General features: G+C 31.0%; 1 protein-coding gene across 1 annotated transcript in view; it reads left to right on the forward strand.

Annotated features, from left to right (window-relative positions):
* Window positions 1–4,477, forward strand: part of LOC107485218 (cationic peroxidase 1-like) — a 9,344-nt gene extending 4,867 nt beyond the window's left edge. The window contains exons 2-6 of the mRNA XM_052260630.1: window positions 1,772–1,810; window positions 1,876–2,018; window positions 2,643–2,834; window positions 3,816–3,981; window positions 4,063–4,477. Coding sequence (XP_052116590.1) covers window positions 1,772–1,810; window positions 1,876–2,018; window positions 2,643–2,834; window positions 3,816–3,981; window positions 4,063–4,448 — 926 coding nt within the window. The 3' untranslated portion in view covers window positions 4,449–4,477. The remainder of the gene's footprint in view (window positions 1–1,771; window positions 1,811–1,875; window positions 2,019–2,642; window positions 2,835–3,815; window positions 3,982–4,062) is intronic.
* The last annotated feature ends 9,260 nt before the right edge of the window (window positions 4,478–13,737 follow it).

The following is a 13,737-nucleotide window of genomic DNA, read 5'->3' on the forward strand; positions in this document are numbered from 1 at the left end:
CAAAAAAAAAAAAAAATCGACAAAAAATTGAAAATATTTAGTGACAGTTAACATGGAAAAAAATGCTGGTACTGTTACGTTGTCAGAATTTAGCAGTAGTTTGACTCAAACTGCAAAAAAATTAAGGTGTATATATATGTAGCGGCAGTTAGTGTGGCGAAGCCGAAAAATCTTATACAACCAAACCTGTTGCGTTTAGTAACGGTACAATAGAAGTGCCATTAATATAATTTATTTGGCAGCAGTTTCCATTTAAACCACTACAAAATTACGTATTTCTTATACAAAATTTATATTTTCTTTATGTTTAAAAAATTAGAGGAACATAATCTAAATAAGTTCACAGGCAAATTCTTTAATGTTGTGCTAATTCTCTTTGAGTTTGCATGTATTTAGTTTCTGTTATATATACTAAAAATTTATACCTTAAAATTGAAGAGACAGACAATGTAAAATCTTTTGAAATACCTCTTTCAAAGGCAATGAGATGATTGCCACATGACATTGCTACAAAGTTGGATTTTTTGGGGAGCACACCAACTTTATCGCACGGAAGGTCATATTCTTTCGATAATCATGACTTCCAAAAAAAACCATGAGTTTGAATTAACTGAAATAGATTTTTAAAGAAGTCTATTTGATTTTGCCTTCACTATTTATTTATGCCACAATATTTTTTTTTAGTTCATAGGTAATAATGCACTTATACACACAATAGTTTCAATTTAGCATTTTTGCTTTTTAATTTGATTGAATGTTATTTATTTTAATTATTTTTAATAAATTAAACAAAAATAAAAATAGCACAAAATAAAAGAGAAAATTATTGGTTATTATGAAATAAAAAAAGTCTATTAAAACCAAAAAAATCAATAACGAAAATAAAAGAAGTTGGTGTCTGCAAAAAAGATTGCAATGTTATATTTGTGTTTTGATTTTAGTGACAGTTATTATTGGTCGCAATATAAATGCTGAATTTTTAAACATTTTTGGCATATTATGGCGGTTTAAAACTGTTGCTAAAGAATAGACAATTTTAATTTTAAAAAAATTATGTTTTGCGTTGATTAATACAGTAGTTTGCAGAAATCGCCATTATCTACTGTAACTTGTGTAGTGTATATATTATTGGTGGGCTTAAGAGTCCTGTAAATAGTATAATTGCACGATAAAATAAGATAAGATAATGATATTAAACTTTTTGTAATTTAACTCTTTGCTAGTTAAAACTTGATTTGATGGAATGGCAAGATCCATAATTTTTTTATGACCATCCAATCACGTGTCATCTCTAAAGATATTAGATAAAATACATGTTTCGAGTATTAACATATATGAAGGTGTAGACTTCTACAACTAAACTCATTCATAACACTAATCACAAGTTGCTAATTATTATTACTCTATATTTTTATTATATTTGTTATAGAGATATAATTACTCATATGTCTCTTCTTCTATTAATTTAAATTTTTTAAAAAAATAACTTCCTAACATATAATATTAGAGTTTATATGACCCAAAAATTTAGAATTTGATTTTTGTTATTTTTCACAAAAAAAACATAAAGACAAACAAAAATAAGCTCATGCAAAAAATTTATGCAAATCTAGAAAAGACTTTTGTATAACAAATAATTGATTTTTCTTCCGATACAAGTTAGTGAGAGGAATATTTGTAATAATTCCGTTTATTAGTGGTGTATAAATACGTGAGGCACTTCATGGGATCAAAATAAGCACAAATAAACCATAAGCCTCGACATACATAGACCTTGAGAATTTGATTCTAATTGTAATTCCTTCACAATGTCCATTTACAAAATTGTTGAACACCTTTTCTTATTATTCTTGTTTATAGGGACAATAGTGTCAGCTCAATTGTCCTCTGATTTTTACTCAACAACATGTCCGAATGTTCTTTCAACCATTAAAACACAAGTAGACTCTGCTGTCAACAACGAACCTCGCATGGGAGCATCCCTCCTTCGTCTCCATTTCCATGATTGCTTTGTTCAAGCAAGTCATCTTTCACTATAAGTCTTTTAATCATTTTTATTATTTTATTATTTCATCTTTCTTTTTTTATTTATTTATTCAATAACAATCGATTGTAAAAACATAAAACGAATACAAAATTATCCAAAATAGTTTTTCATTAAAGATACATGTGACCATTTATTTTTATAAAGATAAGTTAAAAATATAGTCTTTCGTATATCTTTTTCTATCAGTTAAATTTTTTAGGAGAAATAGTTTTATAACAGAGTCATTACTTAAACCTAATAGTAAATATGTATGTAATGACTATATTCAAAATCTAAAAAAATTATACCATTTAAAATTCATACCAATTAATTATTGATTGATTTTTATTATTCTTTTTCGAATTTATTTTTGATATATTTCTTAATACATAAAAAAAATCATATATGCCACCTTTTATGTAAGAATTAAACTGATGTACTAAATCAAAACAAACTTGTTTACAAATATTATGCCTTTTGTGTCTAAGGATTTCCTGCAGTACAACAGTGATTTAGAAAGAAGCCTAAATAAATTCAATCATATTAAAAACTAATTTTCAATTTGTTTGCCCTTAGCTTTAACAATTCTCATTTTGCTTGTTATAAATTGTTTCAGGGGTGTGATGCATCAGTGCTATTAGACGATACATCAAATTTCACAGGAGAAAAGACAGCAGGTCCAAATGCAAATTCAATAAGAGGTTTTGAAGTGATTGATACCATAAAGTCCCAAGTAGAGAGCTTGTGCCCTGGTGTTGTTTCTTGTGCTGATATTTTTGCTGTTGCTGCTAGAGACTCTGTTGTTGCTGTGAGTATATTTTTTAAAAAACAAAAATAAAATAATTATGTTATAATATTATTTATTTTGTACATCTATTGGATTCATTTTTTTTTATTATTGGATTCCTTAAGTAAGAGACTCAAATCAACTAACATTCATATTTCTTCTAATTAAGAAAGTTCTATTTGTCTACTAACTAGAATGGTGTAAAATCTTTGATTTAATTTGATTGTAGTTTTCAAACACTTTTTAACTCATCTTTATCTTTTTTTTTTTTGCCTAAATTTAACGCAAGTGTCTCTAATAAATATCAAATTGGATATATACAAGTATCATTGTCTCTTCTGTCTAATATAATAGAGGAACTAATTATTATAAGGTAAATTATATAATAAAAAAATAAATTTATAGATCTTTTCTTTTACGAGATAAAATTGTACTTAAGAAAATTAGGATCTACATTTTGAACAATAATAATATAATAAAAAATAACTACCAAAAAAATTTATATTCTCTCAATATCTCAGTACAACTTTAATCTATACAGTATAATGTCTCTTAATATAATAATATATAGAGTCTAACTAAAAAACTATTATTTGGCAGACAATTTTTTAAATTTGATTTTACCCTTATATCCACAATCTGACTCATTTCCAACACCTCTCTTAAACTGTCAAAACTTCATGTTTGGCTGCCGACCATCCTCCGACACGGCCACGACCTTAAATCTTAAATGTTTCGAAAAATAAAAATTAAAAAATAATTTTAATAATAAAAAATTAAAATTGATTCTCTATATGTATTTTTATAATGGTGGCTACTCCAATAATTTCATGATTGTCACGTGACCATTGAATAATAAATTGTAGAACTTGATTTTTATTTGAAGTAAAAATGTTACTTTTATTTAAAATGTTGCTAAATAAATAAGTCACATTTTTTAAACAAAGATTAACATGAGTAGTTGTCTTTTATAATATAATATAATATAATGATATTTTTCAGCTTGGGGGGCCCAGTTGGACAGTGCAATTGGGAAGAAGAGACTCAACGACAGCAAGTTTAAGCTCTGCTAACTCAGATTTGCCAGGTTTCTCGTTCGATCTAAGTCAACTTATTACTGCTTTCTCCAATAAAGGTTTCACAACCCAAGAAATGGTTGCTTTATCAGGTAAATGCATCGCAATATATATCTTTCAAACATTGTATATATGTAATGAATTTTAACTTATTTATTTATTTTTATTTTCAGGAGCTCACACAATTGGGGAAGCAAGATGCTTGACCTTCAGGCAAAGAATCTACAACGAGAGTAACATAGATTCCTCGTATGCAACATCATTGCAAGCGAATTGTCCTAGCGTAGGTGATGATAGCAATTTGTCACCAATTGACACCACAACTCCAACAACCTTTGACAATGCTTACTTCAAGAATTTGCAGAGCCAAAAGGGTCTCTTCCACTCCGATCAACAACTCTTCAATGGAGGATCCACCGACTCTCAAGTTGCCTCTTATGGCAGCGACGCGCAAACCTTTGCCACTGATTTTGCTAACGCAATGCTTAAAATGGGCAACCTTAGCCCTCTTACCGGCACCACTGGCCAGATTAGAACCAACTGCGCAAAAATCAATTGATCAATTAAATTAATTAAGGATACTTTACATATAGTCCAATTAGAAAGGTGGATGAGATGAAGATAAACAAGAACAGAAAGATAGACGAATATTGAAAAAATTATATATGAAGTGGTTGAAAAAATTTAAGTATAAACAATTCTACAGCAAATATAGTATAGGAAAATTATCTCGTATACCTTTTTAAATGAGCGGAATATCGTATGCCTTGTATGAATAAGTTGTCAATGCTATATTTGTCTTATAGCGAATGATAGAAGGACCAAAATAACCCTACTTTTATAAATATATTCTAACAAATAATTGGCTTAGAAACGTAGTTGCTTAGTTGAGGAGTAACGGATAAAGTAACGTGTAAAAATTAAGGTTCTGAAAACTGAACCAGTTATCAAATCGTTTTAATTATTGGTTTATTGGTTTATAAATTTAATCGGTTCGACTGTGGTTGAATCAAAAAAATTGTTTTGTAATAAAATAATAAATAAAGACATTAAAATATAATTATAATCTAATATTTTAATCATTTAATTAAGAACTCTAACTAATGCATCTGAATAAATCAAGGCTTATGTAAAAATCATGACATACCAACATTGTTATGCTATTCCTTTGATAGCCATTTGGAATTAGCACTAAACAATCAGTTTAAATAATTAACCACTTAGTAGTTAATAATGTTTAAAGTAATCAACACTAAAAAATTAATCAACAACCAGCACTAAAAAATTAACCATTTAATGAAGAACTCTAACTAATGAAGAACTTTAACTAATGCATCTGAACAAATCAAGACCTATGTAAAAATTAGACCAATACTGTTGTGCTATTCCTTTGATAACCATTTGGAATCAACACTAAACAATCAGTTTAAACAATTAATCACTTAATAATTAATACTGCTTTAAGCAATTAGCACTAAAAAATTAATCAACAACCAGCACCAGCAACCAGCACAAAATAATTAATCATTTAATGAAGAATTCTAATTAATGAAAAATTTTAACTAATGCATCTGAACAAATCAAGGCTTATGTAGAAATCAGACCAACACTGTTATGCTATTCCTTTGATAGCCATTTGGAATTAGCACTAAACAATCAGTTTAAACAATTAATCATTATGATAATTAGTGGTTAAGAGAAGGGGGAGTTGAATCTTAGCCCTTCTTTTTTTAGTTATGCTTGCTGTCTGGTAGAAGCTTTGAGGAGATATTTTTGCTTTTTGTCTCGTACCCAACCAAGAGACTTTTTCTTTTTGTCTCATAACCAGGCAAGAGATATTTTTCAGTTTTGTCTTCTATGCAGCAGAAATAAAAATGGAGTAGAAGAGAGAGAAAATCACACCAAGATGTATCCTGGCTCAGCTACTAAGTGCAATGCAGCCTACATCCAGTCTCCATCACAACAATGATGAAATTTCACTATAATCATCTTTGATTATAGACACCAATTCTCCCTAGGAACTACCCTTCCTATCCGAGACAAGTCCAGAATCTAACCCCAATCTTGAACTTGACTTGGTCACCTACCAATCTTTCAATTGCTAAGTGCTAACCCAACTTGCAACAAGGGGATTCCCACAGAATCATGAAACACAACACAGATGTACAAAGGACCTCTAGGACATCTATGGCTTTTTTTTAATTTTGTATACTCTGCCTTTTTCCGCTCTATGACTTTTTCATACAAACCTCACTGTTTGCCTTTTTCCATGAGACTCAAGACAGACAAAACTAAACAGAAAAAATACAATATGAAACACATTGAAGGAGAAGAACTTCTGTTAGTTTGGGTAGCTATGAGAACTCTGTGCTTTCACTCTTTTCTCCTTGCTTCAATCCTTGACTGTTCTCCCTTATTTATAGAAGGGGAAGCCTCCAAGGTTGAAACTGTTGAACCGAGCTAATCTTCTTCTTCTTCAAACCAAAATCGATTCGGCTAGAGAGAGAAGAGAGGAAACTAAACGCTAAAACCAACATGCAATTACCTTTGTGTCATCCCTTCTCACTAAACTTCATCAATCCGGGCCTTCCATCTTGACTTGCTCCCCAAGAAGAATTCCTGACCCTTGATGAGTCCTTGATGCTTGACAGCTCCTCCTGCTCTTATCTTTTGCCTCTTCCTCCACGTAGCTATAATAGCTACCTCCTGTGGTGGTTGATCAAAAGTAGAGACGAGCCATGCTTTCAAGGAATCTTCTTCCTCTAACCGAAGTGGATTTCTTCCATTTTCGGGTATGGAGAGCTTGAGACTTCCTCACCACTTCTTACCATAAGTGGCAAAAATCTCAGCCACACCCTACTGTGGATCCTCTTTTTTTTAACGCCATCATCATAATGGCTTCTTCCTTGCGTGTAGCTTCACTGCTACAGTGCCTTATCTCTGATAGCTTGTTTGTTCTTCTTCTCTATGATATGACCGAGAGTGATGAGAGAAGAGAGAGAAGAGAGAAAACTTTCAATGTGATTGAATAATGAAATTAAAATTGAATTAATTTCTCACTTCCCTTTGCTTAGTAACGTGTGATAGCAGTGACGGCAGTTAAATCAATTCACACTTTCTCTTTCATGTTTCCAATACTATTAATACAAGTTAAATAAATTTGAAATCCATCAAAGAGTGAAGGTGGTATCCGTTGAAAGCATGCAACCTTTGCTTTCTCCTCTTTTTGATTTCGGACCAAGCTAGTTGGTCTCTTGCCAAAAATTGATTTGGGCTTGCACAATTAAATTTGGCCCAACTAATACAATGATAATTTAGCCACAATTTAAAAAAAACATTTTAAAAAATCGTGACCTTAGAGACTATGGCCACGGTGAAAAATCGTGACCATAGATAAGGCTATGATCACGGTTTTAAGGAGGGGTGACCATAGAGGCTATGGTCACGGTTTTAAGGAGGGGTGACCATAGATAACTCCATGGTCACGATTTTAAGGAAGGTGACCATAGAGGCTATGGCCACGGCAAAAACCGTGACCATAGATAAGGCTATGGTCATGGTTTTAAGGAGGAGTGACCATAGATGCTATGGTCACGGTTTTAGCTGGGGTGACCATAGATAAGGCTATGGTCATGGTCTTAAGAAAGGGTGACCATAGAGGCTATGGCCACGGTGAAAACCGTGACCATATCCTTATCTATGGTCACGGTTTTAAGGAGGGGTGACCATAGATTAACCTATGGTCACGGTAAAAAAGCGTGGTCTAAAGTGCCAGATTTTGAAAATTGAAACCGTGACCATAGATAAAAAATCGTAACCATAGACCTATGACCACGAGAGAATAGGCCACGGTAAAAACCGTGACTATAGACCCAAAACCGTGACCATAGATCTATGGTCACCTTTTTTACTAGCTATGGTCATGGTAAAAGGCCTTTTTTTGTAGTGATATAACAAAAAATCAACAAAATATAATTTATAGTATATAAATCATTAATAATTATATTATATAGAAATCAACATTTAACTACATACTTTAGAATTTTGGTATTTTTTAAATTTGTTCTACGATAATTCATATAACTAAAATTATTAATTTATCATTTGGAATAAATTTTGAAGCATTCTCTTTTTCAACATATACAATCATATAATCTGCTGAAAATTCATTTTTCAATTTATTTTAAAATTTTATTTTAATAATTTTTATCTTTTAAAAAGTCTATTCAATTGTTATTGTTGTCATATAAAGAGTCAAAATAAATTTTTTTTTATAGTTGTTAATTTTTTACATTAATTCAAACTATATTTTTCAATAACTTTTTAATTATTTATATATTTATAAATTTTTATTGTTTTTTAAATTTATTTTTTAATTGTTACTAATATATTATAATTAATCTAATAATACTAATTTTTTTTCTAAAAAATAATGAGGACCATGGCACTTAGGTTCCCCTTAAATTCGTCTTTGGACACTGTGAACCATTAAATTGTTTAAATATATCAAATGATTTAATAGTCTACAATGTCATTTTATATGAAGACATTTTTACGAGTATACATCAATTAATTATGTGTATAATATATATAAAATGTCTCTATAGTATACAAATATATATAAAAAAAAGCAACTACTTAAATGAAGATGGCAAAAATATCTTTTTTATAAAGATGTTTTATTTGAAAGTGTGATTTATTTATTTAACCACACTTTAAACAAAAATAACACTTTTATAAATATCAAAATCTAACCATGTAATTCATCATCCAAAGGTCAAAAGAGAATATTTTTACATGAAGACAATTATAAAGTTTTCTTTGTAGTATCCACAAAAAAAAACTTTACCCCAACCTCGTTAAACGACGTGCATATCAAAATCTACAGGCAGCAAAGAACTCTTGTCTCTTTAATTACTTTCATTCTTTTTGCCTTTCTAGGTTGTGTGTGTAAGAGTTATTGAACAAACTTAAGAGTTGTATTCCGTAATACGAGTTACACACACAGATATATATGAGCTATGCAGCACTATATACACACACACACACTGTACTCTCATTAATTCTCGTCTCTTGTTTCTATCAGCACTTCTATTCTCAATCAAGATACAAAAGGACACCACTCAAGTACCATGTTATTAATCATTCCATATCAACCTTACCTTAATTAATACCATGTCAAAATCATAATATAGTATCACATCAAATTTCCTCATAATCATCATCACGTTAGGTCTCATATCAGTGCCGTGCAAATCCTCACAATAAATATCATAACAATCTACTCATGGTTATATAATACTCATTTTTCTTGTGGTGCAAGTCTAGTTTTATAAGATTAATTAATTAGATTCTATATTTTATAATTTTGAAGTTTGTCATTTTCTTAACTAATTTCCAGGTCAGGTTGTTTGTTATGAACGCAAATATACTGCCATTACAGCTTCCAATTAGTGATATTCATTTTATTGAGTTGTATAATCCCCCAGTACTAATGATTATTACTAGGAATTTCTATATGAATTAAATTATTAGCTCTGTTGTATATATGACTTCCAATGACTTTTTTGAGAGAGATATAGCTCAGCATAAATGACGCAATTTTTGTGTAATGGTTAAAGAAAACGTGATTTCACATTTGACTCTTCAAAAAGGAGACACTCGAATCATAAACATATCAGTGCAAACTGCATAATATCTTTTTAGAAACTTCGGACCCTCTTCTAGTGATCTTTTTCAGACACATGCATGTAAGTCTAGCAAGAATTTGATCATTTTCATTGTTCGCATTAGTGCATTTTATTTAGTCAATCCTAGTGATCCTGCAATATATACATATATATAATGAGTCTCCAATGTAATTAAAGCAACAATAAATATACAAGGAAAATTTTTCAGCTTCTTCTTCCATCATCTCTCATTACACTCAAATTCATCAGCAGTCATTGTTGACATTCTATTACCGCTGTGCTCTAAGAACCATTATAGTCTTAGTGATGAGTTGAGTAAAGAGTTTGGTTTAACATGGCAAGATGTATCATTATAAATAGCTGTTTTAAGAGTAATCAACATGAAGTTCCGAGAGTGAGATCGCAAGGTATAAAAAAAAAAGATTGTGTTTAATAAATTTCAAACCGAGGAAAGTTGTGTAGCAATTTTTTTCTTTTTGAAAATTAGAAAAAATGATGGTCCAGGAACACTAGGCCTACAAGGTCATTCTGGGCCAGAAGAGCGGCGGCCTGTAATCCCTCCACTGTTGGGAGCAGGAAGTGATCGCTGCTCTGTTAAACCAGCCTCACGCATTGCCCTCCGTTCTAGGAGCCAAGGGGCCTAGGCCTTCGCCTAAACCACCGGTCGCAACTCCCAACTTGGAGTGGGCAAGCCAACAGTTTGCCCTTGCAGGCCCAACCTAGCAAGCCCAAGCACCTGTTCCATCACCTTAATTGCCCCCACTTGGGTCACAAACTGGCGCTACACAGCTCGGCGAACTAGGAGCTAAAATCAAGGTTTATAAAGACCATGCTTTTCTTTTATCTGCCCTATGTAAGACTATTGTGATATATCCAAATTCTTGTCAACGAAACAAATCTATAGAGAATGCACTATTAAAAGTTCTCGAAGAATGCCCTTAGATTCTTTGATATAAACCTTAGGATTCTCAATTCAAGGAAAACAATTTTTTGTCCTTGCAGACCCTGAAATTTATAACAGAATTCAACTTTAAAATACCAAACGTAACAGGCAATAGAGAGACAGATTGTAATATACATATTTCATAATTAATTGCAAGTATAATATTTACAGTACATCAAAAAGACAGACCAAAGAAAAATATATAGAGGTTGAAACTATCTTCCTGACTAAGATAAGATTAGCATTTTCAATTTTCATTTTCATCCTAATATAAATGCTGATATTTATCACTTCTAAATGTCAGAAAACCAATAATAGAGGCTAGCTATAGCCCCTATAAATGCAAAATATTTGCTCATGTTACTGATTATAAATTTAGCTTACCTAAAATATCGTTAAATGTAGTATAACTAACTATCTGTGCTTTCCAATGCAGAAACAAGTCCCCAAAGAATTGTAATAAAAGAGACAGTAGCTTGCTCCTCATTTTCCCTTCATTTCTTCAAAACCACCACCTTCAAATTCAAATTCAAGTAGACTGAACAAGAAAAAAAGGGATATTTTGCAATTAAGTTTCTAATAGAAGTTAATCAAATTGGTATGACCCTAATAAAAATAAGTTTTTACTTTTTAAATCTTGTAAATTTACATGCCATTATAGCAAACCATTAATGTGTTAAAGCAGAATTAACATAACAAAAAAGAAGTCTCCAAAATACTGACTAAGTAAATATATAATTACAGACAGGGACACTGCCCCTTGGCTAGTTCCATTAACAATTTTGTCAACTCAAGAATCAGCAACTTTTATATCCCTATGAACAATGGGTAGCACAATACCATGATGCAAATAAAAAATCCCCTCAGCAGCATCAATTGCAATCTTGTACCTTGTTGGCCTATCCAACAAGCTTTTCTTGTTACTCTTCAACATATCAGTCAAGTTCCCATTCGGCATATATTCATAAACCAGGAGCCTGCTGTCACCACTGTGGCAGCAACATCACAACCTTACTATATTTCTGAGCCTTATTTTTCTTGTGTTTCAACTTCAACATCAAATTCATCTTGTTCAGAACCAACAATCCCAATTCCATTTCCATTCTTGGTTTCTCCCCATAATATCTTGACAGCCACGACATCACCACTGCTTAGAACAACCTTGTAGACCTTCCCAAATAATCCACTCCCTATCACATTGTCTTCACTAATCAATTTCACAATTTCAAACTCATCAAAGCCCAGCTTATGAAACGACCTCCACTTTGAAACATTTAAACTTTTTGGTCAACTGCTTGTATCTTTCTCAAGTTTCATAGAGGGATTCACCATCTTTTTGCTTAAAGGTCTGAACATCCACTTTAATCTTACTCAGCTTTTAAGGAGGAAAGAACTTGGCCAAGAAGGCCGTGACCAGCTTATCCCAAGAGTTCAGACTATCTTTAGGTTGAGAGTCCAACCATACTCTAGCTCTGTCTCTTACAGCAAAAGGGAAAAGCATAAGCCTGTAGACCTCGGGATCAACCCCATTGGTCTTAACAGTATCACAAATCTACAAGAATTCAGTTAAGAACTGAAAGGGATCTTCTGATGGAAGTCCATAAAACTTGCAATTCTGTTGCATTAGAGAAACTAATTGAGGCTTTAGCTCAAAGTTGTTTGCTCCAATGGCAGGGATTGAGATGCTTCTTCCATGTAATTTGGAATTTGGTGCAGTAAAGTCACCAAGCACCTTCCTTGCGCCTCCATCATTGTTATTGGGTTCGGCCATGTCTCTCTCTTTTTCGAGATTCTCTGTAAGGTTTTCTTTGAAACAATTAGTTAATTAAAAGAATTTTGAAAAAGAGGGAGATGATTTTCGAAAATTAGAGAGAGAAAAGTAGTTAGGTGGTTTTGAAAAATATAAGAAACAAACAAAAAGTCAATTAGTTAGTTGAAAAAGATTTGAAAATCAAATTTGAAAAGATAAGAAGTTAGAAAAGATATTTTGAAATATATTTGATTTTTAAATTAAAATTAATTACTTGACTAACAAAAAACTAAAAGATATGATTCTAGAATTTAAAGATTGAATCTTAACAAACTTCAAATTTTTGAATCAATCATATTAATTGTTAGTAAAATTTTTGAAAATCATGAAATAAAGATAAGAACAAGATTTTGAAAATCAATTTAAAAAAATTTTCGAAAATAACAAAAGGAAAAAGAAAATATTTGATTTTGAAAAAGATTTTGAAAAGATAGGATTTTTAAATTTGAAATCTTGACTTGACTAACAAGAAACAATTTATTTTAAAAAATTTTGACTAAGTCAACCCAAAGATTTCAAAATTTATGAGAGAAATAAGAAAAAGATATTTTTTTAATTTTTGAATTTTTAATGAGGAGAGAGAAAAACACAAATATGACCCAAAACATGAAAATTTTGGATCAAAACCAATGATGCATGCAAGAACACTATGAATGTCAAGATGAACACCAAGAACACTTTGAATGTCAAGATGAACATCAAGACTTATTTTTAAAAATTTTCAAGAAAAGAAAAACATGCAAGACACCAAAATTAGAAATTTTTAATGCTTACACACTATGAATGCAAAATGCATATGAAAAACAACAAAAGACACAAAACAAGAAAATATGAAGATCAAACAAGAAGACTTACCAAGAACAACTTGAAGATCATGAAGAACACCATGCATGAATTTTTCGAAAAAATGCATAAATTTTAAAAACATGCAATTGACACCAAACTTGAAAATTGACTCAAGATTCAAACAAGAAACACAAAATATTTTTTATTTTATGATTTTATAATTTTTTTTGGATTTTTTTTCGAAAATTTATTTTTAGAAAAACAAAAACAAAGAAAAAAATTTTGAAAAAATTTTGAAAAATTTTTGAAAAGAAAATTACCTAATCTGAGCAACAAGATGAACCGTCAGTTGTCCAAACTCGAACAATCCCCGGCAACGGCGCCAAAAACTTAGTGCGCGTAAATTGTGATCATCAACAATGGCGCCAATAGACTTGGTGCTCTCAAACGTGAATCACACTTTGTCACAACTCCGCACAACTTAAATCTCAGTCAGGTGGATTCTAATGGTTATAATGGTTTTCGAATGTAAAGATAAATAAAGCATAAAATAGAGATAGAGATACTTATGTAATTCATTGGTAGGAATTTCAGATAAGTGTATGGAGATGCTTTGTCC

Source organism: Arachis duranensis, chromosome 4 (assembly GCF_000817695.3).
Source record: "Arachis duranensis cultivar V14167 chromosome 4, aradu.V14167.gnm2.J7QH, whole genome shotgun sequence".
In the NCBI taxonomy this organism is placed as follows: domain Eukaryota; kingdom Viridiplantae; phylum Streptophyta; class Magnoliopsida; order Fabales; family Fabaceae; genus Arachis; species Arachis duranensis.